At 29.5% G+C, this 25,018-nt stretch overlaps 2 protein-coding genes across 8 annotated transcripts in view; one reads left to right on the forward strand and one right to left on the reverse strand.

The window, feature by feature from the left end:
- Window positions 1–165: 165 nt before the first annotated feature.
- On the reverse strand, window positions 166–12,522 carry LOC122716324. 4 transcript variants are annotated; one of them, XM_043939303.1, is made up of 19 exons: window positions 12,388–12,522; window positions 10,278–10,399; window positions 9,674–9,759; window positions 8,902–9,163; window positions 8,590–8,719; window positions 8,366–8,517; window positions 7,951–8,226; window positions 7,275–7,574; window positions 6,954–7,049; window positions 5,993–6,782; window positions 4,929–5,509; window positions 4,199–4,377; window positions 3,839–3,978; window positions 3,127–3,273; window positions 2,957–3,046; window positions 2,296–2,686; window positions 1,803–1,972; window positions 1,575–1,718; window positions 166–942 (listed from the first exon to the last, which is right to left on the reverse strand). In XM_043939303.1, the coding sequence occupies exons 2-19, from the start codon at window positions 10,348–10,350 to the stop codon at window positions 738–740; spliced, it is 4,212 nt and encodes a 1,403-aa protein (XP_043795238.1). In that variant the 5' UTR covers window positions 10,351–10,399; window positions 12,388–12,522; the 3' UTR covers window positions 166–737. The 4 variants fall into 4 exon arrangements, with proteins under 4 accessions (XP_043795238.1, XP_043795237.1, XP_043795235.1 ...); XM_043939302.1 differs by having other exon boundaries at window positions 3,830–3,978; XM_043939300.1 differs by having other exon boundaries at window positions 7,275–7,586.
- Window positions 12,523–14,266: 1,744 nt separating this feature from the next.
- The window catches only part of LOC122716317 (inaD-like protein), a 113,852-nt gene continuing 103,100 nt past the window's right edge, over window positions 14,267–25,018 (forward strand). For 2 of the 4 annotated variants that reach the window (XM_043939280.1, XM_043939281.1), the window contains exons 1-5: window positions 14,267–14,400; window positions 14,720–14,792; window positions 14,907–15,289; window positions 15,371–15,496; window positions 15,577–15,692. In XM_043939280.1, the coding sequence (XP_043795215.1) occupies window positions 14,777–14,792; window positions 14,907–15,289; window positions 15,371–15,496; window positions 15,577–15,692 (641 nt within the window). In that variant the 5' untranslated portion in view covers window positions 14,267–14,400; window positions 14,720–14,776. Of the gene's footprint in view, window positions 14,401–14,719; window positions 14,793–14,906; window positions 15,290–15,370; window positions 15,497–15,576; window positions 15,693–18,893; window positions 18,933–25,018 lie in introns of those variants that run through there. The other 2 variants (XM_043939283.1, XM_043939285.1) reach the window with 2 other exon arrangements.

Consider the following 25,018-nt stretch of genomic DNA (forward strand, 5'->3'; position numbering starts at 1 on the left):
CAATTCAAAAAAATAATTGCTGTTTTTATCAGAAAATAAATTAGAGGATTAGATAAAAAAGATCTTAAATTTTACTTTTTTTTATAAAATTTATCAACTTATTTTTAATAGATTATTGAAGATTGCATTCTAAACATTTTTTTATGATTGCTAAATTTTTGAATGTTTTCCAGATTTTTCTTAAAAAAAATTAATACTAAATAATTATAAATATCTTCAGGAAAGTAACGAGTTAATATACAATCATTATATCTCTATATAAGAGTTTGACAAGAGTTGAACAATAGATAAAGAGAATAATCTTGACTCATAGTAAACTCATAGTAAATCAATGACAATATACAATACGTCAGTTTATTGACATGGCAGTCATAGCTGGCAGTGGTCAATGAATTTGACTAGCTGTGTTTGAAATCATGAAAATGGAAAAAATAGAAGAGAAAGAAATCGTAATAGAAAGAACAATCTAATATTTCGAAAATCAACAAAGTCTATAAATGATTCATTAATCAAATTATTACAACAATACTATATAGCAAGTATTTTTAAATTCTAATATCAATGAAATTAAATTTTGTTAAAGAATCGTGAAATGACAATTTTATCCAAATTTTCCTATTTTCTTTGATTACAATAGAAAACCCATTAACGTCTCTATTTCTCTATTTTCAAGTCTCGAATGTTGAACTAACGCCAAGTTCACGTTTTAAGAAGAAATATTTAACGAGATTTGATCTTCACATAAGATGGAAGTTATCATCGAGGACAGGTTTAGACGACGAGCAACGAGCAACCTCGAACAATGATGGATCGGTGTAGATCGGTTCGCTAGGGTCAAAGCCGGTTCTTCTACTGGATGACAATCCTACTGCGCCTTCCAGAGCGGTCGATGACGAGCTCACGCGTTGACCGATCACGTTACTCATTGATCGGGAGATCGACCTGTGGATCGAACGAATATACATCAACTTCAGGTAATATATTGGTGAATAAATATCGAATTTCACGTTGAAAGTATTAAGAGCCATTAAACCATTTGTCAAACATGAATGACGTTTGAATAAACCTTGATACTACTATATTTATAGTAGAAAATGTTGGTGTAGCTTTGAAGTTAAAATATTATATATGTTGGAGATATTTTTGTTAAAAAATGGGATTTAAAAATTCAATTTTTGGAAAATTTATTTTTAATTGCAAAAAATTGCTTGACTTTTTCTTTAAGAAAGTTTTTAGATTTGTTTTTAACGTTATTTAACGCATTATAATTTTTATATTTATATACAATATAAAGTATATTTTATTTCTTTCAAGGACTATGTTGAATCTCAAATTTTAAAATTACTATACTATAATACAATTATAATAATTATCGATATTTAAAAAATGATTACCATATTATGATTTAATATAACATATAATTAATTCCCACATATTTGCATTTGGTAATCAAAATAAGATAAGTTTTCTAGATAAGTTTTTAAATATCTTAATTAATTTTAATATCGATAAAAGTGTTTTTAAAAATTATAAAATATTGTAAATTATATAAACGTCCGATAACGATTACGTACGTAGACTGAAATGGTTTCTGAAGACCCGATCTTAAGAAAGAGAAATTGTTAGCACGACTACTATAAACATCGTCCGAATGACTGCTTCGATTACATGCTTTGTCAACTCTGCGATTCTTTGTGATTATTGCGTAAGCATATTTTCTGAAACAGTTTATATAAATTAATTTACTTTTGTAAACATATTAATTAACATATCAAAGATAAATCATAATTTATAATGTGTACCTGTATATCAACATGGATAATAATACCACGGATGCTAAAAGTACTACCAGCACTGCCACTGCTGTTACTAGTCCATAATATTCGTTAGGAGTTATGCAGACGCTCTCCATTATAGTAGTTTGTTTTTCGACCACAGTTTCTTCATCAATATCCATTCTTGAATCCAAAACCTGCAACTCATTTAGACACATTTTCTTTTATTTTTGAAATGTGCTTGTATTAAATTTCTTGTTTTAAATAATTTCATTAATAGAAAGAAAGAAAAATATATATATTCAAGATTTCCAAGTTACAACAAATAATTTGAAATATAAAGTTATATATATTGAAATTTAAAAATAATTATTTTCATTTCACTTAATTTAGAAATAGGTCAATGAAGTTAAAATTTCCATTATAATCATCTCAATTATTCCAATAATAATTTAAAAAGAATTATTTTCTTAATATCATTATAAAGTTTGCTTTCTCTTTATTTCTTTTTCTTTTTTACCTCGATCATTTCTCTCACGTGTTCCTCCTCCTCTTCCTCTTCCTCTTCCGCCTTTTCTTCTTCTTCTTTGGTGACAGTGTCTTCGACGACGAACGTCGAATTCGAGGACGTGTCATTTGTATTATTCTCTGTTATAATGCTTATTTCGTTTTCCTCAGCAATCGTGTCATTTTGCGACAAGTCTCTTCGACGTCTTCCAAAGGATGGTTCGCTCCTTCCGGTACCACCCGAGCAATAAGCTGGTTGACAACCATCTCGACATGTTCGCACTGTCGCCTCGAACACCAAGAAATTGGATTCAGGGATTTTGAAAGCGTTGAAACGTGCTTCGAGGCTGTCACCATCCCGCAAACGATCTAATCCAGGGAATACGTAATTGTCTACTGGACAACTGTGTGAAAAAATTGAATATTTCAAATAGATTATTTAATTAAATAAAATAGTCAGATATATAAAAGCAAATCAGATTATTTCTATTATTAAGAAATCAATCAAAATTTCTTTATTATTAAAATACAAAAATATTTTTCTTCGTTTATTTTTATTGAAAGATTTACTTGAATTAAAAAAAAAATACAATAAAAAAATTTGATACAATAAATTAATTATTAACAAATATGATAAATACAAACAATAATAATTTACAATAATATATACTTACCCATATCTATCTATAAGTTGAACACTTCTTCCTGAATATGGATCCCTTGCTATGACATTAGTAGCAAAAATGTCAGTAACATAATTGTATCTATAAAAAATATTATCAAAAAATTATATTTCATTTTTTTAAAACAAATTGATTTTAAAAGAAAAATAAATATTACATACCCATCTTGTGCTTCTAGCCTAAATGTGAGTGGATCTCCAACAGCAATAGTCGTCGTAGGCCTGCCCTGATATAAAATCAGCAAACGCACTCGAGAACTCAGAGTATTTTCTGCTGGAAGGTACTCGATTGGGATTGGAGACCCTGATCTACACAAGATAATTATGAATTCGATTAAGTTAATTCTATTCTTATCTTTTTTTAAAGACATAGAATATAGCACTTCAATATTTTTTTTTATATCAAACAATAATGATATTATTTTTCTTATTGAAAATTTATTTTTACAAAAATTATTTAGATATTATATTAATTATCTTACAATTATCAATACTTAAAATATCATTTAGCATTTCTGATTTTAACATTGTAATATAAGTTCTATATAACAAAATCTACAAATCGTTAAATCTACAAATCGTAAAATATATTTTTTAAAAATTATTATTCCCATTTATTTCAAACAAATCAGTTATGATATTTTCTAAATTTTCTAAACAATATTTAAATTTAAGATTACAGGATTAGATAATTTTCAACGAAGAAACTCTAGTGGTATTAAAATAAATTAATCAAGTGTGCTTGCACCAGGATTCATGCGGTAAAGGAATGCGGTACATTTTGCATTCCAAATTAGTTGACCGTCGGTCGGACTGTTTAATTAAATGTACCGGGTGCAAGACACGGTTTCTCAATCGATATGACCTGGCATACCCGGCACCGATGTAGCCGGATGTGACGACAGCTTCGCCAGGGCCTCGAAATAGACAGGTGAGATTGAAACGTTTATCTCTTCCGGTTTGCACGTAGTCTGAGAATTGTACTACGACGATGTTCGTCATTGTATCTCCGTACTGCAATTGTAAGTCCAATTTATTATAAAAATAAAAGATATAAGATAAAAATTTTGATTCTTTTTTTAATAAAATATCTAAAAATTTTTATTCAATTAATTGTAAATGAGAGATCTCAAAAATTGTTTTATTTCTCAAAAAACAAAAAAAAAGTAGAAGAAGAAATGAGATCTTTTCAAAAATGTTTTTTGAAAAAGTAGCGACAAAACAAGTCTCTTACTCTTTGAGTGCCGCATTCGGGATAACCCTGGGGACCACTGATTCGAAGAACGTTCACAGTTCCTCCATTTCCACGGAAGAAACAGCGATCGTAATAGCCATAAGTATAAATCCGACCAATGAATCCTTCCGGTGTCCTTAAAGTAAATTCCATCCCGTCTTCGCTACACACTTGACTCACTAAAATGACCATAGAAATATAATTTACTTGTTCTTCATCGATTTTTATTTAACAAATCGTAAATATTAATTAAATGTCAAACAAACAATTTCATGGAGACCAATAATTTGATTTCTGAAAACTTAAACATTAATTATACATCTTAATTATATATATTAAAATTGAGACTTAAAAGGAAAAAAAATGAAGTTGATCAATTTTAAAATCTAAAAATGACATATATATATAAAATCAAACCAAAAAATCAATTTTTCATTCTTCTCTATTTCTAATTTTCAGAAGAAATATTCAAAAGTATTCCACATCAACCAGAAATCAAAGGAGAATCGATATCAACGGATGTGACCAAGCAACAAAAAGTAAAAAAAAAGTTGATCTTGGAAAAAACAGACGGTTTATTTGATTAAACACAGTCCAGGTGACAATGTTCGACAATAACTGTACAATAATTCAAAGCTGTATCAGTAACGCCTGTAATATGGATCAGCTGCGTAAAGATCGCTCCATGTGATCCACGTAGATGTCATCCAGGGTCTCCTACGACGCTTACCGTCGAGACACTCCGTATCTGCTCCCTGTCTGCCGTTGTTCCTCTCGTAGAAGTCATAATCGGAGCCCGTGTCATAGTATACAGGATTGCCCATGTCCATATCTCTGGAGTCGCGATCGCTCAACTCACAGTTGTCTCTTTCAGCTCCATAGGGTGCTGCGTAAGGGCGATAATTGAAAGATCTGCACACGAAGTCCCTGGCATCTGCACACTCCCTTTCACACTGGGCCAGTGAGGAAGCTGTCGTGTATCGTCTGACGAATGGTTTACGGACTCTCGTGTGGGGACCAACTTGGCGAAAGTTGTCCTGTTCGTCGCATCTGGACACCAATGGCGGTCGACCGATGATGGGACCACCACTGGTGCCGAAAGGTCGTGGATTGTACACCCCACCTTCGCCTATGTAACCACCACCGATTATTCCACCTTCGTTGCTGTAACCACCGTAGCCTAGAGGACGTGTGGGCCCTCCTACGCCATAGGGATTACGATCTGGATGTGCCTGAGGATGAGCCTGGGAACCATATACGTCGTCCACAGGGTAAGTTGGAGAATATCCTCCGTGTGATGAAGGTGGAAATCTGTGTATTATAAACGAATTGTGGTTAGAAAGATTGAATGATAGCTGATTTCTTATGAGAAAGTAAAATATTTGTAATTTGGAAGATAGAATAAATAATTATGTAAAACAATTGAAGTTATACATTTAGTAATTGAATAGAAAATTTTGTGCAGGAATAAGTTGCTTGTAACTTGGAATATAGGGCAAGGTAATTAAATTATTTAATAAGATTGAAAGTATATAGTATATAGTAATTAGATAGATTTTGTGCAGATGTAAATTATTACTTGTAACATAAAATGGATTAATTAATTGGAATAGTTGAAAGAATATATTGAAAGATTTTGTGAAATAGTGATAGAAATTTAAAACAAGAGATAAATTAATTGAGATAGTTTAAAAATATGTGTATATTGAAACATTATATAAATAATTTTTATTTAATTTTAACAATTGTTCTTCTTTAAAAAAATCAATAAAAGATTCTCTTCGATCAACTTACCGATTAGGATAAATATCCTTGTCAGGATACCTTTCACTAACAGGATACCGATCAAGAGGAGGTCTGGCACCTCCCAAACCTGATGGATATCGATCCAAGGGATCCTCAGGAATAGGATATCTGTCTATGGTATTAGGATATCGATCATTATCGGTTGGATAACGACCTGGAGATATTGGATATCGACTACCAATTCCACTAGGATATCTACTACCACTTGTTGGATATCTGTCTATTCCAGGATCAGAAATAGGGTATCGGTCAGGATGAATAGGACGGCGATCACCACCTCTGTTTGGATATCGATCAGGAATTGGATACCTGTCTGAAGATGGATACCGATCTATTGTTGGATAACGATCGTTAACAGGGAAACGATCACTGATAGGATATCGATCTATAGGATCTGGAAACGTATCACCTGCTGCTCCAATTGGATATTGCCCATTCAGAGGATATCTATCTGGATATCTATCTGCTGGATAACGATCTGGATAACGATCTGGATAACGATCTGGATAACGATCTGGATATTTATCAGCAAATTTGTCGGGATATTTAGAGGGATAACGATCTGGATATTTATCAGGATACTTGTCAGGATATTTGTCGGGATATTGATCCGGATATTTGTTAGGATATCGGTCTGGATAACGTTCTGGATAACGATCTGGATATCGTTCTGGATATCTGCTGGGGTATCGATCTGGATAACGATCTGGGTAACGATCCGGATATCGATCTGGCTTCACACTGCTGCTGAATCCTTTGTCGTAATCTTCTGGATAACCTGCGTAGAGACAGGAAATTTATTTTTATTGGAATGTTTGATAATTTTTAGTTTTTAGATCGTGACTTATATGATGTTTCTTAATTAATGTTTCTTAATTAAATATGACAAAGAAGTATTATACAAATTGAATTATAACAAGATGGAATATTAAATTTGTCATTAATTTACCGGGTCTCCCTAGAGAAGGCCGACCAAAATTCGTGTCCTGTCCCAAAGGATCTGGTCTGTATCCTGGACTGTCTCGATCTCCATCCAAATATTGATCTATTCATATAATCGTTAATATTATGAAAAAATATATGAACAATTCTTATAGCTTATCGTGCTCAAATTTCCGATATTCTATCATTTTTATCTTGACAAATATTTTATTCTCTTAGTCGTCAGAGACGAAATTATATTTACCATTCGTAAAAATGATAAGAAAAAGATTAAATTATAAAAAAAAATATTTTATTCTAAACTATTTATTAATATATATAAACTCACGCATAAGATTCTCGTAATAATCGTATTCTGCATCGTAGATGATTCTGCGCCCGTCTCGTTGGTTGAACCGGCTCAATTGACACGTGTGAAGATGTTCGGAGTACACGGCGCTTCGACATTGGAAGCTGGTTTGTCGAAGACACTCGTCAAGGCACTCGCTCAGACTACGCCCAGTTATTTCAGAATGAAATTCAGTGCTCAAACGAGAATTTCGATAACGCTGGAACGCTGTATCTGGTCGTCGCCCATCGGAGAAAAGATGCGACGAGGGACTGCTGTCCGGATATTCGGAGCCACGTGCTATGGATGGATCTACGCTTCGTAAGTGGATATTGGTAAAGTGTCGTGAAATATTAATCGTTTCACTATTACTTTACTTTGGACTTTGGAAAAAAATAGCCAGACGTTCTCATTTTTTGTAAAATCCTTTTTTCTCAAAGTTTGGATTTAGATATTATTGTTTTACTGTTAAAAAGTAAAATGTTCTAATGTTTTAGATTGATATTTATGTTAGAATTTTATATTTTTGTGTTTAGATTGTACATTTAGTAGCTTTCATTGTAAATGTTTATTATAATTTGATTTGTATAATTCTAATGGTTAAATTTTTGGTGTAAATTAATGGGTAAATTATGAAAAATTTTGAACGAAATCACTGATAGTATAATATACTTACGATTATCCAAACAAACAAGATCATAAAAATGGTGGCTGGGGCTGCTGCTTATTCCGATATCGTCTTTTTGAGAAACGGAATCTTCTTCAGAAATGACACATTGCCTGGTTTGCTCGTCGAATTCGACGCTTCGACAGAAGTATTTCTCCGCTCTGAGACAAAGGGCTTGACACTCGTCTAAGGTAAGGTTCGTATAAATGTCGACTTCGAATGGTCCTCGAAGACGTTTGTTCTCTTCTTTGACAAATACAGTTAACCCATCGCAACGACGTTCCGCTGAAAAATTACAAAAATTTGAATTTCTTCGGTCAAAAGTAAATTGTAAAAATTCAATAGTTAGATAATTTAAATACTTTTTTTATTAATTATAAAATCATTAATTTTCAGAAAGAAATATAATATTAATTGTAAGCACCATTCAGACAAGTGTTTTCAAGGTAATCAGAATTTGGATCATCCTCTAATAATTCAGGATGCGTTCTTCTAGTAAAACGACTCAGAGCACAGCTTCTTAGAGCAGTGTCGTAGGTTGCAGATCGACAAATGAAACTGAACTCGTTCAGACATCTTCAAAATGTAACAAATTTTTATTTATATTAAATTTAATATAAATTTAATCATATATATATTTTGTTATACCTATCCTCACAGTCTGTTCTATTTGCTGCACTAACTTCCTTGATATCTGTTAATGGCAATTTCAGTTTCTTCCTGGGATGTCTCTCGTAAACATAACGCCGATTTGGACATTCTCTTTCTATCCTATCAGCTTCACAAAAGAATACGAACATTGAAATATTTAATCAGAAAGAGGTACAGAAATTTATTTTCTTTTAATTAAATGAAAGAATAAATTTAATTAATTTATATAATTTTATCAATGAGTTAATTAATTTTTTTTCTATAAAGTTAAAAATTATTGAGAAAGAATTATTAAGGAAATACTCTTACAGCCAAGACAAACTTCTGTAAAATGAACGCTGTTTGGCACCAGCATTAAATTTCCAATTCCTTCTGGTTGTGCCTGTTCCCTCGTTAAATAGCAAGTGCTTTCTTCATATTCAGCAGCTCCGCTGAAAGAAGCTATTCTGCTACCAGGTTGAAAATCGAAGCTCGTGCAAGCACGAACTAAATTGTTTGTTGCTGTTCTATCCCGTAGACATAATTCTTGACATTTTTCCAAGACTCTAAATGGTGGTGCAGAGTCTCGTACCTAAGATAAATTAATTATTAACTAGCAGAAATAATATTTTTAGATAATTTATTATAATTATTATCTTTACGAAAAATATAATATTAAAATAATTTTTCCTTTAGAAGAAAACTGATTTTATTGTAAAAGAAAATTATTTTTTTTTTAAGAATTTTAATAATTTTAATCACAAATAAGGAAAACTTTCAAAAATTTGTTCATTCACATTTCAAATTTCTTTCTTTCAAATTCTAATTTTAATATTTATTAAATACTAGAAAATTGCAATAAAAAAATCCATCATTTTAGTTACAAGGTAATTATTTCAAACAAAGATCATCCTTTTTGCAATTACAATAAACCAGTATAATTCCAAAATTCTTTCATCCCTCTAGATCCGTCAGATTTTACTGCTACACAAAACTGTATTTCAAGCTTTTAGAATAGTTTTCTCGAGCTAGGTTGAATATTTGAAAACCGGCGTCGACGCGGCCAGAGAGATAGGTAAATATTTCGCGAAACATTTTATACCACATCATCGTCGAAACCCTGAAGCTGTTGGTCCGGAAGTCTCTCGTAAACGACTCGACCCAAACCGCCATTACACGTTGTTTGTCCTGAAAACACATCAATTCTTTCGTTATTTCGTCTATTCACGTTCAATAGTCGACCATTTTCGTCCCTCTTTTATTCTTTCTCGTTATTTTCTCATAAATGGATATTATTTATTTCCTCTTCTCTCCTGTAAAAATCAGGTTACTTCCTTTGGCCACCGATGCATCCGATTTTATCATTTTTTTTTTCCTCCTTTTTTTTCGTGTCATAAGTGGCACGTATGGCGATACAATGGGACGAAACGTAATTTCACAAGTGACATCACTCTTTTTTACGCCGCGTTCCATCATTAATTTCCGCGACCGCGATTCTCACAACTATGATTCAAAGACATTTTTTTTTGGAACATGCTAGATGAGCTCATTAAATTGGAATTTTTCGTTTTGCTTAAATTGAAATTTTTCTTTCTTTTTTCCTTTTCTTTTTTTTTTTTTACAATCGAATTTGTAAATAGAAAAGTAATAGATGGAATAATTTGTTAATTTTTGTTATAAGTGTTTGAGGATTGTTGAATAATTACCATTGACGATCACTCTCAATGTGGCGAGGACAGAGATGGATTGCAGAAGATTAGATATATTGGCTTTCTTCATTTTTAGTTACTAGAGCTCGGTATCAAGTAGTCATCCCAACGATTACACCCTGAAATCATTAATAAATCAAAGATACTTACTGATAACTTAGAATTAATCTTATAATTTTTCATTCAATAAAAATAATTTTTGCTATGTAGACAAAAATATTATAATATAATTTTGTAAAATTTCTTTACACCAAAATCTCAATAATTCGTATAATTAACATATTCCTAATTTTCTTTTTTTCAGAACAAAGTCCACATTACGGGATAACAATAATCGAAAAGATACCAGGCAACTAATAATGTAATGCTCGAAAGTTGGAAGCACGGTTGGTTGGGTTTACGGGCGTGTGCCCCTTGCCGCATACACGAGTAATCGTAGAAAAGATTGATGGGGGTGCGAGAGTGTGGAGGTGTTCAGGGTGAGTGCAGCTCAGGAATTCCATAAAACCTTCTAGTGTCTCTGTGCGCTTTGAATAGATGTATCGAAACATCCAGGTGAAAATGTATCTTCTGTAACACGAGCCACGCTTACCTTTTCATAAGGCGAGATGTTTTACACGGGGAATATCTTCGATTCGCTCGCGTACTAATGCTGAAAGAAGCTTTTTGTCTTTGATAAGATATCAGGGCATAATGTCATCATGTAAGAAAGATGATGATTTTTTAAAAAGAGAGATGATTTGATATTTAATTCTTTTAATTTAAATTTCTATTATAAAATAAAAGAAAAATATAGGTATTTTATTTTGGTAATTTATAACATTGAGATGAAAAAAAGAAAAAAAAAAAAAAAGAATTAAAAGCATCATAAAATTCAAGCACTCAAATTAGAGTTCAGTTTAAAAAAAACAAATTTGCAAAAAATATTCAATAATACAATTGAATTATACAGTATACCTCAATTAAGAAAATTTCTTATTCTAATATTTTATTCTGTTAACTAAAATCTATAATTTTCAGCAATAGTAAATTATTATTCGTGTATATCTGCAAATGAAATACTATAATGTATAAATTGCCAACCGCGGTGCACGTGTTTCTCCATTAAATGTACCAAACTTTGCACATGCACCGCACAGAACAGTACTTATTAATTATGTTACGGTTTATCACCTCCATAATTATAGTTCTCTGTCCGAAGAGAATGGATGCTCGTTCAGTGGTTATAGTGGTCGATGAGAGAAAATTATAGATTCGAGCCATTCATATGTAGATTGTAATATCACGTTGAAATAATATCGTTATAAATTGAATTTCGCGCAATCGTATTCATGTTTTAACAAACATATAGTACTCCTATTATTATTATAATAAAAGTTTGAAATGGAACACGAAACGTTTATTGAAAACGTTTATTGATTAATTATAATTATAAATAAATTAATTAATTTATTAAATACGTATTATTCAATTTCTTCTTTATTAAATTTGCTATTTTATTAAAAAATGAATATGTATTAATATGCATTTGTTATAGAATAAAATAATATTGCATAGAAATGTATTTTTTAAAAGTAATCTCATTAAAAACTACAAAACAGAGATTTTATCGCGATACCTTGAATAATAGATGATACGCAGATAACATTGTTGCGTGAGTGAAACAATATTCCTCAATTTGCGATATTAATTCTCATAGGATGTTGGATATTATAATTTCATTGTTGATTTTGTTGGGTTTTTTTGGAAATAGTCAATTTTTAATGTAACTAAAATGTTTGAAAATTGATCCACACAAATATGTAAATTTTTTATTTAGTCTTTCATTTTTAAATTTAAGAAATTTTAAAAGTTTTATTATTGAATCTCGTTCTTTAATTAAATTTACTAATTCTATCTCGACTTTTGACTAAAATTTTCATATTCTTTTTTTCAGATCTCAAGACTTTTAAATTTCAAAATTCAATGAGCACTGTAAATCCTATATATTGTCTAAAATTTTAACTCAAGTTTTCATTTAAAAACTTGTTTTTTTTCTGGAATCTTTAGATCTCGATTTTAAATAAACCATAAATCTTCAATCAAACAATATCAATATTATACTTACCCAGAGCAACAATAAATTTCACGTGTCCACTTCAAGAGCAAACCGTATCGCGCAAGAATAACCTTCTAATCTCCGAAGACGTTTCTGATCTCAACTACAAAACAGACAAAACCGGTAATAAAATGCATCTGAACGCGTCCATCCAACGCGAATGGCACCTGTAATCAAACTGACGGTCAAAATCAGTGCAAACCGTGGAAATAATGGATAACACCTGACCGGTCGCGGAGAGGAAGGGACGGCATAGGAAGAATTGTTTCGATGAATGATTCTCTGGGCATAGACGATCCATAGGGGGCAGAATAGTGGAGGAGAGATAACACACAGGTGGTACACAGGCGCGGTGGGATCCCCACGTCCGATTTCTGGCCTTGTGCTCACCGGAAGCGGTTCCATTGTGTCCGGTTTCCGTGGGGCCATCCGGGAAAACGTTCGACGTGCGTGTAAACGGCAGACCCGTAGGTTCTCAAGCATCGTCATATCGTTATTCCACAAGATATTACCATTATTTTCTTATTTATATGAAATTAAAAAGAATATTCTGAATATTATGAAATAAATCTTTAAGGGGATGAATAAGTATCTTCTATTTTGTATTTTGTAATTTTTAAATTTTAGGATTTATACAATCGACGAGTGGAATTATGACGTTATTCTGTAAGATAGCATTTTTAGTTTCTTTTATTTCTTCATTTATTTTATTTTTATTATTAATAAAAATATTTTCGGGTTATTATAAAAATAGATCTTAGGGGATGAAGAAGTATTTTCTATTTTATATTTTGAGTTTTAAGCTTAAGATTTATATGATTGTGGAAGTATTAATAGTGTATTCGTAGTATTAAATAGTGTATTCGTAAATGGACGACTCCCCAGGGTCTTGTGGTTTTTCGTTTGAGAATCGATGCAGTGGAGCATCGCTATGTCGGGTTGATTGTGTCGATAGACGATCGCTCGGTCGTTCATAGCGGAATCATGGATTAGAGATTTCTACCTGAGGTCAACTAGGATGAATAACGAGCTGGGATACGTGATTTTCATGATCTGTCCACGCGGAGAGATTCGTTTGTTCTTTATTACTTCGCTATTTTTAGTCTGATTTTATTTTCATTCAAATCATATCAAGAGCACAAAGAAAATAATTTGTTTTCCATGATTTTTAGATTGGTTTCCAACGGCAATAGTAATTCTATTTAATCTTGTTAAATTAATTCCAATTAATTTTTGTAATAGCTAAATTAGAAATTATTTTTTTGTGAAATTAGATAGCTTGTAATTATGTATTTGTTATAAAATATATTTAATTGCATTGGAATTATAGAATATAGTTATAAAAAACTATGAATAGATAATTTATATTGATAACAATATGCATGAATGATATAATCTATCCTGGTGGTTTTTCCTAAGTGCAATTGTATTTTTTTCATAATTAAGACGTAATAACAATTTTTTTGTTTATAATGAAAAACAGTAAAATGAAAAATATTATTATTATACGGTAGGTATTAATTCTTTATGATATTATTTTTATAATACGCGAATTATTTTTTCATTCATATTTCTTTCCAGTTCATATTTATTATTTATTATATTTTATTTTATTTTATTATATTTTATTTATGTTAATTAAACAATTATTAAATATTTTTTTATTTCGTTATGAATATTATCTTGTTAAAATATAAAATAATTTTTTTACTAACATAACATTATATCAGTAAGACTTTTCAATAAAATGTATAATAGTAGATATTTAAATTTGCCGCGCTTCGCGCACAGTAATGGTTGATCGCATCCCATTGGTGGAATCATTTTATTCTCTCTTCGTAAGTAGAAGATCTGTCAAGTCTCGATAGTTTGGCATAGTCAGCTGATGGCAAAATGCAATTAAACGTTTCCTGTAATATTTCGCAAAATCTATTGTAATTTTGTGCGCGATCGTGAAATTTGTTGAGAATAATTTGTTCGTAATCTACTAACCTTCTATTTCAAGTTTTCAGAGAAATATAGGTGAGAGAAATCATAGTTATATTAATATTTAAAAGTTATGTAGTCATGTATTGATTTACGATAAATTCATGATACAGCTAATATTAACAATAGTTAATATAATATCATGGGATTCTCCATTTTAATTATTAAGTTGGACAAAAAAGATTATAAATTTTAGTCATTTCTTTTCGATGCTTGTCTGTTATAGAGGTTAAGATATATTTTATTTTTATAATTTTATTTTATTAAATAAAAAATATAGAATATATAAAATATAAAGTATAAATAATATATTATGCATACATATGTATTTAGAATATATATTTCTTTTTTACAGAGGGATTCATAAGATTTTTTATAATTATTTACCTGAAGCAAATCTACCAAAAACAAAATGCCTCTAAGTGCAGGTAATTAATTATATTATAATTTAGAATTTATAATTTGAAATCAATTTTTATTCTTTTCACATAAAAAATTTATTTTTTTTATGTTAATTCATGTTTTAATATTATTTTTTTCAGATATATCTACAGCTCTTCATTTATTAGAGCATGTGCAAGAAAGAGTAGAAGACTGTAATGATCCGAAGCTACAAATGCATACTACTCAAGATATAAAATCTTTAATTTCTCTTTTGGAAGATCCAGTATTTCGTAGTATAGTGACCATTCAAGATTCTCTGATCGAATTAAATACTCAACTAGGCCAACACCCATCTATTATCCCTGGGGATTTTGATATAAACATCAGTGGACAACTTGAACTTTCTGTTCCTAGTACACCGATACAACCACTTGGATCAAATGTATATCAAGATCTATATCAAGATAGCAGCGAACTAGAAGATCAAAGAGTTCCAGTTGTTCCATTGGTGCATAGTAGCAGCGAAGATACTAGTGCACAGGTAAAATTTTGTTTAAAGTACACCTAAAATGAATGCCTGAATTTATCTTATATTTAATACTATATTTTTATTTTATTATAGGTTACAAGTCCAAGTCTTGTATCGGAAGTTATGGGAATGCCTCCAATTACAACAACAACATATGTTAAAGAATTTAAGAAGGTAATTGAAGCTGCAGCAAGAGGTCGTCAAGTGTTTACTGTGCAGGTTGGTAAAATATATTTTGTTCATATTTTAATTCAACAATCAAAGAGAGAGAGATTTAATACAATAATTTTTTTTTAAAGTTGTATAAACCAGAGGGTACTAGTTTGGGATTTAGTGTGGTTGGTCTTCGCAGTAAAGATAAAGGAGAGTTGGGTATATTCTTGCAGGAGATACAACCAAATGGCATAGCTGGTTGGTAAGTCAATTTTTAATTCATATAACATAATCAATTATTAAATAACAACAAGAATTATTTCAATTATTTAATTAAAATATTCGTAAATAATATCAAACAGTCTCAATAGAAAGTTTTTTTATTTTCGCGATATATATTTCCGAATAGTAATTTGAATTGCATTTAGATATATTAAACATCAAATTTTTCTATGCTTATATAATAAATATATTACTATTTACTAAACAGATGATATCATAGTACGTAGATTATATAAGCAGTGATGGAATCTTGTACAATATTTCGTAATATGATCCTATAATTTATTATTATTTATTATTATTATATGCATTTATTTTTTTTATTAACTTATAATTTTAACAAATCATCAAAATTTTCACTACTAACCAAAAATATTTAATAATAATTCAATAATCAGTTCCTAGTTAAGTTCTTTAATTCCTACATTTCAACATATATCAATATATCAATATCAAAAAATTTAGAATCATTATAATTATTATAATTTATAGAACTTTCAATATTTAAAGGAAATATTTATTATATTTTTCTTTTTGACTATTTTTTCTTAAATTCACAATCTAAATATAAAACAATTTCATAATATATTCAAAATAGATCAAGGATCTAAAATGTTCTTAAAGTTTGAATAACTCTTTTCCAAATTTTAATTAAAGTTTTCAAGTTAAATCGACTAAATCCTGTAAATTTAAATTTTATGTCATGATGACGATTCTAATCATCTTTCATCGAATGATTCTAAACTTTTAAATGATATTGTATATCGTTCGAAAATTAATCATTCCATATCATGAAAGAGGGAGAGATAATTCTATACTTTCAAGTATATTTGAATATTCAGTTTCGTTAAAACACATAAATAAATGTAGTTAGATTATTCGATATTCGTGCCGAACAGCGAATATTATTTCGGTACCAGTCGATAAATTAATGCGAATCAAGCCATGAATATTCGTTTGTTTTATACCACGTAAGCTCGACGTATATAGAGAATATGAATATCGACATCGAAGAACGGACGTGTGGAGATAACGTTTGTTGAATAATCGTATGTGAATATTTGTAAAAAAAAAAAATCGAATATTTGACACGTTTTATTTAATGTGGGTCATCGATGATCCATAAGTCTATTAATAAATATTTATGCTTTTTTTTCACAATAAATAAATATTTTTTTATAATATACGGTTTAATAACACAAATTAATTAAATTAGTTTAAAGCAATTGCTATTCTTTTTGATAGTTTTTTGTTTCATTCTAATTTATCGTTTCAACATTTAGTATAATAGATATTTCTTTTTAATCAGATATTCTAATGCAATTTTTTTTATTTTGATTTATAGATTAAAAATTTCCCCAAATTTGACAATATTGTAATATTATAATTACTATTTAAACGCATGAGATTTACTATAAATTATATTAAATTTCCTATTAAATTTACATTAAACGAATATATTTATCGAATTGCAAAAATTCTTGTGAAAATTAAATTGGAAATTTAATCGAAAAAAAGATATTGAAAGTCATAGATATATATCTTCATTTTATTTTCTTATATATATATATATACACTGTATATCTGCTGAGAGTACATTTTTCTCCTCTATGGATAGTGGAGGGAATATAGTGCCATCGTAAAATCAGTAGGGGTATCAAAAGATACATACAGTTTGAAATAAAAAATCTGACGAATAGATAGGATTTAAGATCGTTCTATATATCTTCACTCTATTTTGTTGTCTTCGATACAATATATCCTTATAATATATTAGAATTTTGTTTTTTTTTTCTGATATAATTTTCTATTTTTTTACCGATTTAAAAGTCCATCAATCATGCTGCCAATTCATATCAAAATTTTCAATCAATTTTTACATGATCCATCTTAGAAATCAAATTCACCACTTTTGTCAAGATTAATTGTTAAATTTCTTACAAGAAAGTTAATCATTAAATATTTCTAAATTGTATCTTAGGAAAATATCTTCTGAAGATTGTCGATATTTATAATATCATTTCAATAAATGACAATAAAATCGTGTTACAAAATTTCCCTTATATGTCAAATATTGACTATTTAAAATTTCCTTGTGTCAAGCGATTTAAAAGAAACCACGTTCATTTGTGTACTAGTCTATAAAACCATCAAAAATTAATTTTTAAAATTTTCCTTTTTAGACGAGAAAGAAAGGATAAATCTCAATATCAAAAAATAGGGATTGTAATTCAAAAAACTTCTTTCATATACTCTTTCACGACGAGACAAACCGTGTTATTCGTCTTTTCAAATTTCTTGCATACAACTTTATCCATAATCCATTCGAGTATCGAGTAAAAAAGATGATGGTGAAAAAAAATTCGAGAAACAATTCGAACCACCCTTTCCCATTCCACGTTCATCATCGAGACGACTCGGAGCGTGCTTGTTGGCACACCCTGTGTGTACGGTGCGTTGATCGGGTGGCTCGTTGCACGCATGCCCGGTTACCTCTGTCCGGAAGCCTCGCCACCGTGGAGAAAACGATGCTTTCGAAAAAGAGGTCCCCCACTTTCGGCCGAGCAGTCTTCGACTGATCCTCGACCGAGAAAGGTCGTCGTTGGTCCGTTGGCGCGCGCGCGTTATCAATCGAACACATTGTGCGTGTGCCCGTGCCCTCCCTTCCCCCTTCAACGAGTAGTATCCATCGTCACCATTTGCCACCCTCTCCGTTCCTCCCGCTCGGTTGATCTCGCAGCAATACCTCGTCGAATTTCACCCCCGCATTTCCTATTCTTTTTCTTTTTTTTTTTTTCCCCCCCTAACCGGAGGTCAAAGACAAAGAAGCCTCAACCCTCTCTTCTCTTTCGCGCGAGTTCGATGTTCTTCCGGTTCAACGATTCCTCAGTGATACATCTTCCTTGGGACGGTATGCTGCGTCGTCTTCTTGGATCCGTTCTTATTCCGTCGTTTCGTGGTTTGTTTTCGTTTCGCGCCACGTAGACCCTCCTCCTTTCCCTCCCTCCCTCCCCGTGGCTTTTCTCGCCCTTATGGCCCTTTGATGTTTGGTGATTCTTTTTTTTTTGGTGGAAGGGTGAGTGAATAGAGAGAAAGAGAGAGAGAGAGAAAGATAGAGAGATAGAGAGAGAGTGAGAGAGAGAGAAAACCGTAACCAGGTATTTACACTATGAAGCTGAGTGAGGCCGCCATCCGTGGGATTCCGTGAAATCTTGGTATGGTACGTGTTTTTGTTTTTTTTTCTTCTTGTTAAGTTTAGTCCTTGGGTCCTTTTCGTTGGACTTTTGCGCTGGAATTCATTATCGGGAGTGGTTGGTGCGCATCGTGTTTTTGTTTTTTGGGTCGTGTGATTTGCGAGTATGTATGTTGTGTATTAGAACTAAATAATATTGGAACTGTTGATTTGCGTAATATTTAAATCTATAGTACGAATAATTGCGACGAATTAAAATTGCGACGAAGCGTATTTAAATATTCATTCTAGTTAGTTAGGTTAAATGTAATTTTATTTCTAGAATTATTAATTTTATGATTTTTCGCGTGAAATAGACAAAATAGACAAATAGTTAGTCGACCATTTCCAACAATGAGAAATATATTGGAAGTGTTGGAAATACGGTTCTTCTTCATTCTCTTAGATTGTTATAGCTATCGTTATTTGTAATAGAACATATCGAAATATCTGGTATATTTAAATTAAAATAGTTAGAAATATAGTATATAGTATTGTAGATTTTTTAAAGTTTAAGCTTCGATATTTTTAATTTGTTCCTTTTTCCCCTATTGTAATAATCTGTACTGTGTCAGAGTAAATTTAATGAATAGTGTATAATTCTGAATATAAGTTTATCAACGTTTATCTTAATTTAATATATCTTTATGTATAGAATCAACGCTATATAAAAAAGTTGATAAACTTGGAAATTATTAAATTTGCAAATTTACAATTAATTTAAAAAAAAATGAAATTCTTGTACATTCGAATATACTGCTCTCATTTACAAATAGTAAAGTGATGTACAGATTATTTCTTTATATTCATCGCGTGTAAAATTAGTCGCAAGGGACGTATGAGGATCAAAATAGGTTTATGATACGATCTTGATAAAATGCGTAGTAAATATATAATTTAATTTATTTTATAATAAACACTTAAAATCATTAAGGATTAATTTTTGTTATTAATTTTTTTTTATATATATTCTAAATCGATTAAATTTTCAATTAATTTAATAATTAGATGATAGCTGTTTTATATACATCATTTTATATTTTATATATCTATACATTAATAAATTAATAGTAAAGATAAAGGTGACATCCATGAGATAGAGTATACAATAGGAAGGTATTAACATGGTTGATAAATATTCATTATTATACGTGTTAACAATTTGATAAAATTCGTTCCTTTATTTTCTCCATTGTATACTTTTCATTTAAACAAATTCACGTACTTGATAAATTTCTCGATTTTTAAATTAAATTTCGTAATGGCGAAATTCGTTCATTCTTTCATTCAAGTGTGAATAAATGTCATATAAAAATGACTTCAATAATGGTCAATGATTTAATCATTAATACCACTTCGTTAGGTTCGATTAAGCATTCAAATCTTGATTAAGTCATTGTCGTGTATTTGTAGTACGTGCACGTTGCCCACCTCATTCATGAATGATAGATTAACGATCAGTTTTCGGTAAAATGTGTGGGAATTTAATTCGAAGGCAATCTTTAAAATATGGAACCGTTGTTTCCGTTAAAAATCTGAAATAATTCGAAATCTATAATGCAAATATTCATATCCGTTATTTCTATTGAAAGAATAAAAAAAAAACTGGATTATATAAAAAAGAAATATATTCGTATAAAATATTTCGATAATAGTTCATTCATAAGTGTCCATTGTTTTTTCTTTTTCTTTCTTTTTTTTTTTTTTTTTAAGTAGAATTTTTTTTTTTTTAGTAGAATTATTAATGAAGCAAAGTTTTAAATAGAAAATTTTATTCCAAGTTGAGTCATAAATTTTATTCTATCCTCTATCTCTTATTTCGAATTCATCCAGATAATCCTAAGCTTCTTTGATGTATTATTTATGAATTGCAATGAGAGCAATCTTTGGTTTTTTATCATCGTATGGAATTTTCAGATTTAAAAAAATTTTTCAGAAGATTAATTTTGGAGAAAGAGGGTTATATTCCATATAAATATTTACTCGTGACATTAAAATTTTACTTTCACAGTGTTTGCGATAGAATTTTCAAATAAAGTATCTCTAAAACTTCTATCGTAAAAATTAGATGATCAAGGATTAGATTCATTTATCTAAAATATTTTATCTTGTGAAAGATCATAGGAGTGATGACAAACATTTTATTTTTTTCCTCATTTTTTTCTTATTGATTCCAAGAGACGATTTAATATATTTTATTCTAAAAGATTATCGAGAGGTAATGAGAAAAATCTAAATTTTTTTCGCTATTTTATTTTTGAATACAATCTTTAAAAGTAGGAACTTTTTATCTGAGGAAAAGAAAAGAGATATTTGTCAGACTTCCTAAAATATTCCATTGTTTTTAAAATGAGATGGTATACGATGTGAAAGAATAGTTCGAACGAGAAACTGCTCCATGTAACGCGTTTGAAAGGCAGAAAGTGTCAGATCGATCAGAATTTACGTAAATAGAATTCTCTTGTTCGTATTCATGCCTCGAAGAATTGGAATTCCGTTAAGATATTCATTTTTGTAAAAATATTTCAAACATTTTTTTGCGTTCATTAACTTCTACGAAAATTAATTTTTACATATGTTATGTCCTGCATTTTATTATATTACTAAAATGAAAAAAAACGTAACAATTTTTATTCTTTCTCTAATGTTATGATGTTATTTATATTTTTAGAGTTATTAGCTTATTAGATTTTTAGGTTAGTAAATTAAAATAGATTAAACAAGTGACACAAAATGATAAGAAGTATAAAAAGCAAATTATCCTTTATTTGTCTATCTAGATAATAGTTTAAGAAAGAAAATTATAAAGTATTATTTGATATATAATTTAGACATAAATTAATAAGTATTGTTTAATTAAAATAATTGAACAAATTCATAAATTTAACAGGACAAGTTAATTAATAATTTTCTGTTTTAATTTAATTAATGAATAGTGATATTTTCAGTAAAAAAATTTTAATACTAGTTAGATTTTAAGATGATTTATTCAGATTAAGTAAATAATTATAGTTATCAGGAGGAAAATATAACATAGTTTTTTTTTCTTTGTAATATCATGATATATTCGAGATTTGAAGTTTAATTTTAAGAACTTATGCTTCTTTCTTGCAAATCAAGATAAAAAGCAGACATTCATGCAAGTGGCTAAAAAAAGAAAATCAAAGCATGCCAGATAAGTTCAGGGTTAGGTATATCGTGAAAGAATAATGTCTCGATGTTAAGTTAAATTTCATAAAGTTTGTAATTTTTTTTTTCTTTTCCAAAAATTGATTTCAAAAACAATAATTCTTCTTGTGTATTAAATTTTCTTATCTCTTCTTTTGATAAATAAAATATCGAGCAATTTATTAAATGAAAATGGTATTTTCAAGATTAAAATGATTAATAAATTTATTTTTCGATGTAAACAAGATTTAAAATTATATTCAAATTTTCGATTCTTAATCGTAAAAATATATCATGTATGAATAATAAATAATTATAATAAATGATTCTTATAATTTTTTCCATTTCTTAGTTATAAATTTCCTGTTACTCTAAAATTGATAAAATAAAATAAAATAGAAATGAAGTAATTTTCAAAACGTCATTTTGATTTAATCACTCAATTGTTATGACGACTATTATTCATGTTGTTTTTTTTAATCGTATATTATATAAAAACAATAAAATATCTGGAAATAAAAAAAAGAAGAGGTATAGGAAAGTAATCGAAATTTTAATTCGAAACGAATTATATTCATAAATAAAAATTTGCTAAATAAAATATTACTGCTTCACATATTTTTCCAATATCTATTTATTTTATCTACAATTTAATACATTTTCGTTAGATGAAAGTTATTAAATCATAAAATGTTCATATAGTTTATTTTATATTTTGTAAGATAGAAAAATATAGAATTCATTTTTCATCGAATAATTTTTTCCAATTCTTCCCAATTCTTCTTAAATTCATTTAACGAAAAATATTTTTATATTCTAATTTTCCCACAAACTATTATATGTTCCTTAATATCTTGAACATATAGCATACATATATCATCATCCTTTTTATATCTTTTTCAAGTTTATAAAAATTTATTCTTCAATCATTGAAATAAAAATATCCTAAAATTCGTTTTTCTATTATAAATATTTATCCATCTCGAAAAAATTCACTTTCACCTGTATCCCTTAACATTTTCACAATATCAAACCTCCAATTTATCTTTCATCATCCGAACCAACAAGTTATAAACAAGTTAATTATTATTAACAACAATAGAAACAAACGGAATTCACTTCTCGCTCTTTACAAAGAAATTCCATAAAAAAAAAAGAAAAGAAAAAAGAGAAAAAGATTCGAAACACATTCGAGGCGCAGCAGAAATATACGGATAAGTGGAGAAAGGTGTAAAATCGTGTGTTTTTATCGACCTGACTCCGTTCTGCGGGAAAACTGGTGGCTTGTACACGCCTCGAAGGTGAAACTGGGTTAGATCGTCCATAGGTGTAGTCGTGATCGATCTCAGATTCGAATTCAACGCGAAATTATTCCGCTTTCTGGATTATTCATGGCTCGACAGTCGGCGGCCGGTCGCCGATTCAATCCGATGTTGTTCGATCGATGTCCAGACATTAAATCTCTTCCCTCCTTTCCTCTCCACCCCCTTCTTCCTTTTATTTTATTCCTTTTTTTTCTTTTTTACTTCTTTCTTTTTTTCTCTCCCTCCTTCTCCTCCTCCTCTTGTTTTTAATCGTCGTCGTTGAACGAGGGAACTTAAGCGAAGCGTTAAACGATATCGGTGCAATTATTTTTCTGCTAGATTTCGTTGCGGTATCGTGCTTCCTCTGAGGGGTGGTTTTTATCGTTATGATTTTTCCCGAGTGCCTTCTACTTTTTGTTTTAATAGATCCTGATTTTCTGGAGATTGTCGAGGTATATTTTTTTCCTTTGGAAAAATTTAAATATATTTGGAATAAATTGGATTTATAATTATTTTTAGATGTAATTGGTAATAAAAATTGTTACTTCGATGAATTGATTTTCGATTTTGTGGAAGATTGTTAATTTTTTTTTTTAAGGATAGGATTACAAATTTGATATTTTAAATACTTAATAAATATAATTGGTATTTATTGATTATGAAAAGTTGAAAATGTATTATTTTCTATATCTGATCCTTTCTAATTTTATTACGCTGTCAAATAAGTATTTAAGGTATACAAAATAGGATATCTAATTGAATATAGAATTTAAAAATCTAAAAAATTTTTTTGTTAGGTAAAAAATTCATCAAACATGCAATATATAATTATTAAGTAATATTACTTTGAAATTTCGAATCGGCTTTTCAAGAAGTAATATTTTTTATTATTACTTTGATATCTTAAAGAAATTACAAGTTTAATAAGAAAGATGCATAACTTTTGCGGTGTTGAAATAATTCTCAAGAAACATGTCTGACTAGCAATTATCTGTTTCTACTTACGACTTGGCCTCATTTACATTTATCTTTCTCACTTTTTCTCGCCCCCTAAAATAAATCATTTCTTATTCATTTTATCATCATCATTAAAAAGAAAGGTGAAATTAATATCGTCTCGTTATGTAATTATTATTTATTATTTGTTATTTACAAATATATAAAATCATTGTCGTCGAGTTTATTATATTTTTATTATATATATTTTAGAATTTATCATTTCAATCCCCCCGAATATGAAACCTCATAAAAGTTTTGGAATTGCAAATGGGCTGTCAGAGTGCTCTATTTATATTAGAAATTGAATATTCGGCAAAAATTTTCGCAAAAATTAAAATTCCAATAAAATCGAAGGAAAGAAAATATTGCGTTATAATACGAAATTCTTAGAGATTTTAAAAATTCTCGAATTTTATTAAACGATACGCGTTTCGAGCCTCCCTCCTTCTCTCGATATACGCAATTTATTCGCGTAATGTATATTTAAATTATCGAAACGGTCGACTGGGTTCCAATATCGATACATAGGGAGCGGCAACTCGAATTAAAATAATCATTTTCGAATTCAATAATCTTCGATCCAGGGAACAATCAACTTTATCG

Source organism: Apis laboriosa, unplaced genomic scaffold, assembly GCF_014066325.1.
Source record: "Apis laboriosa isolate Shangri-la unplaced genomic scaffold, ASM1406632v1 scaffold43_cov150, whole genome shotgun sequence".
In the NCBI taxonomy this organism is placed as follows: Eukaryota; Metazoa; Arthropoda; class Insecta; order Hymenoptera; family Apidae; genus Apis; species Apis laboriosa.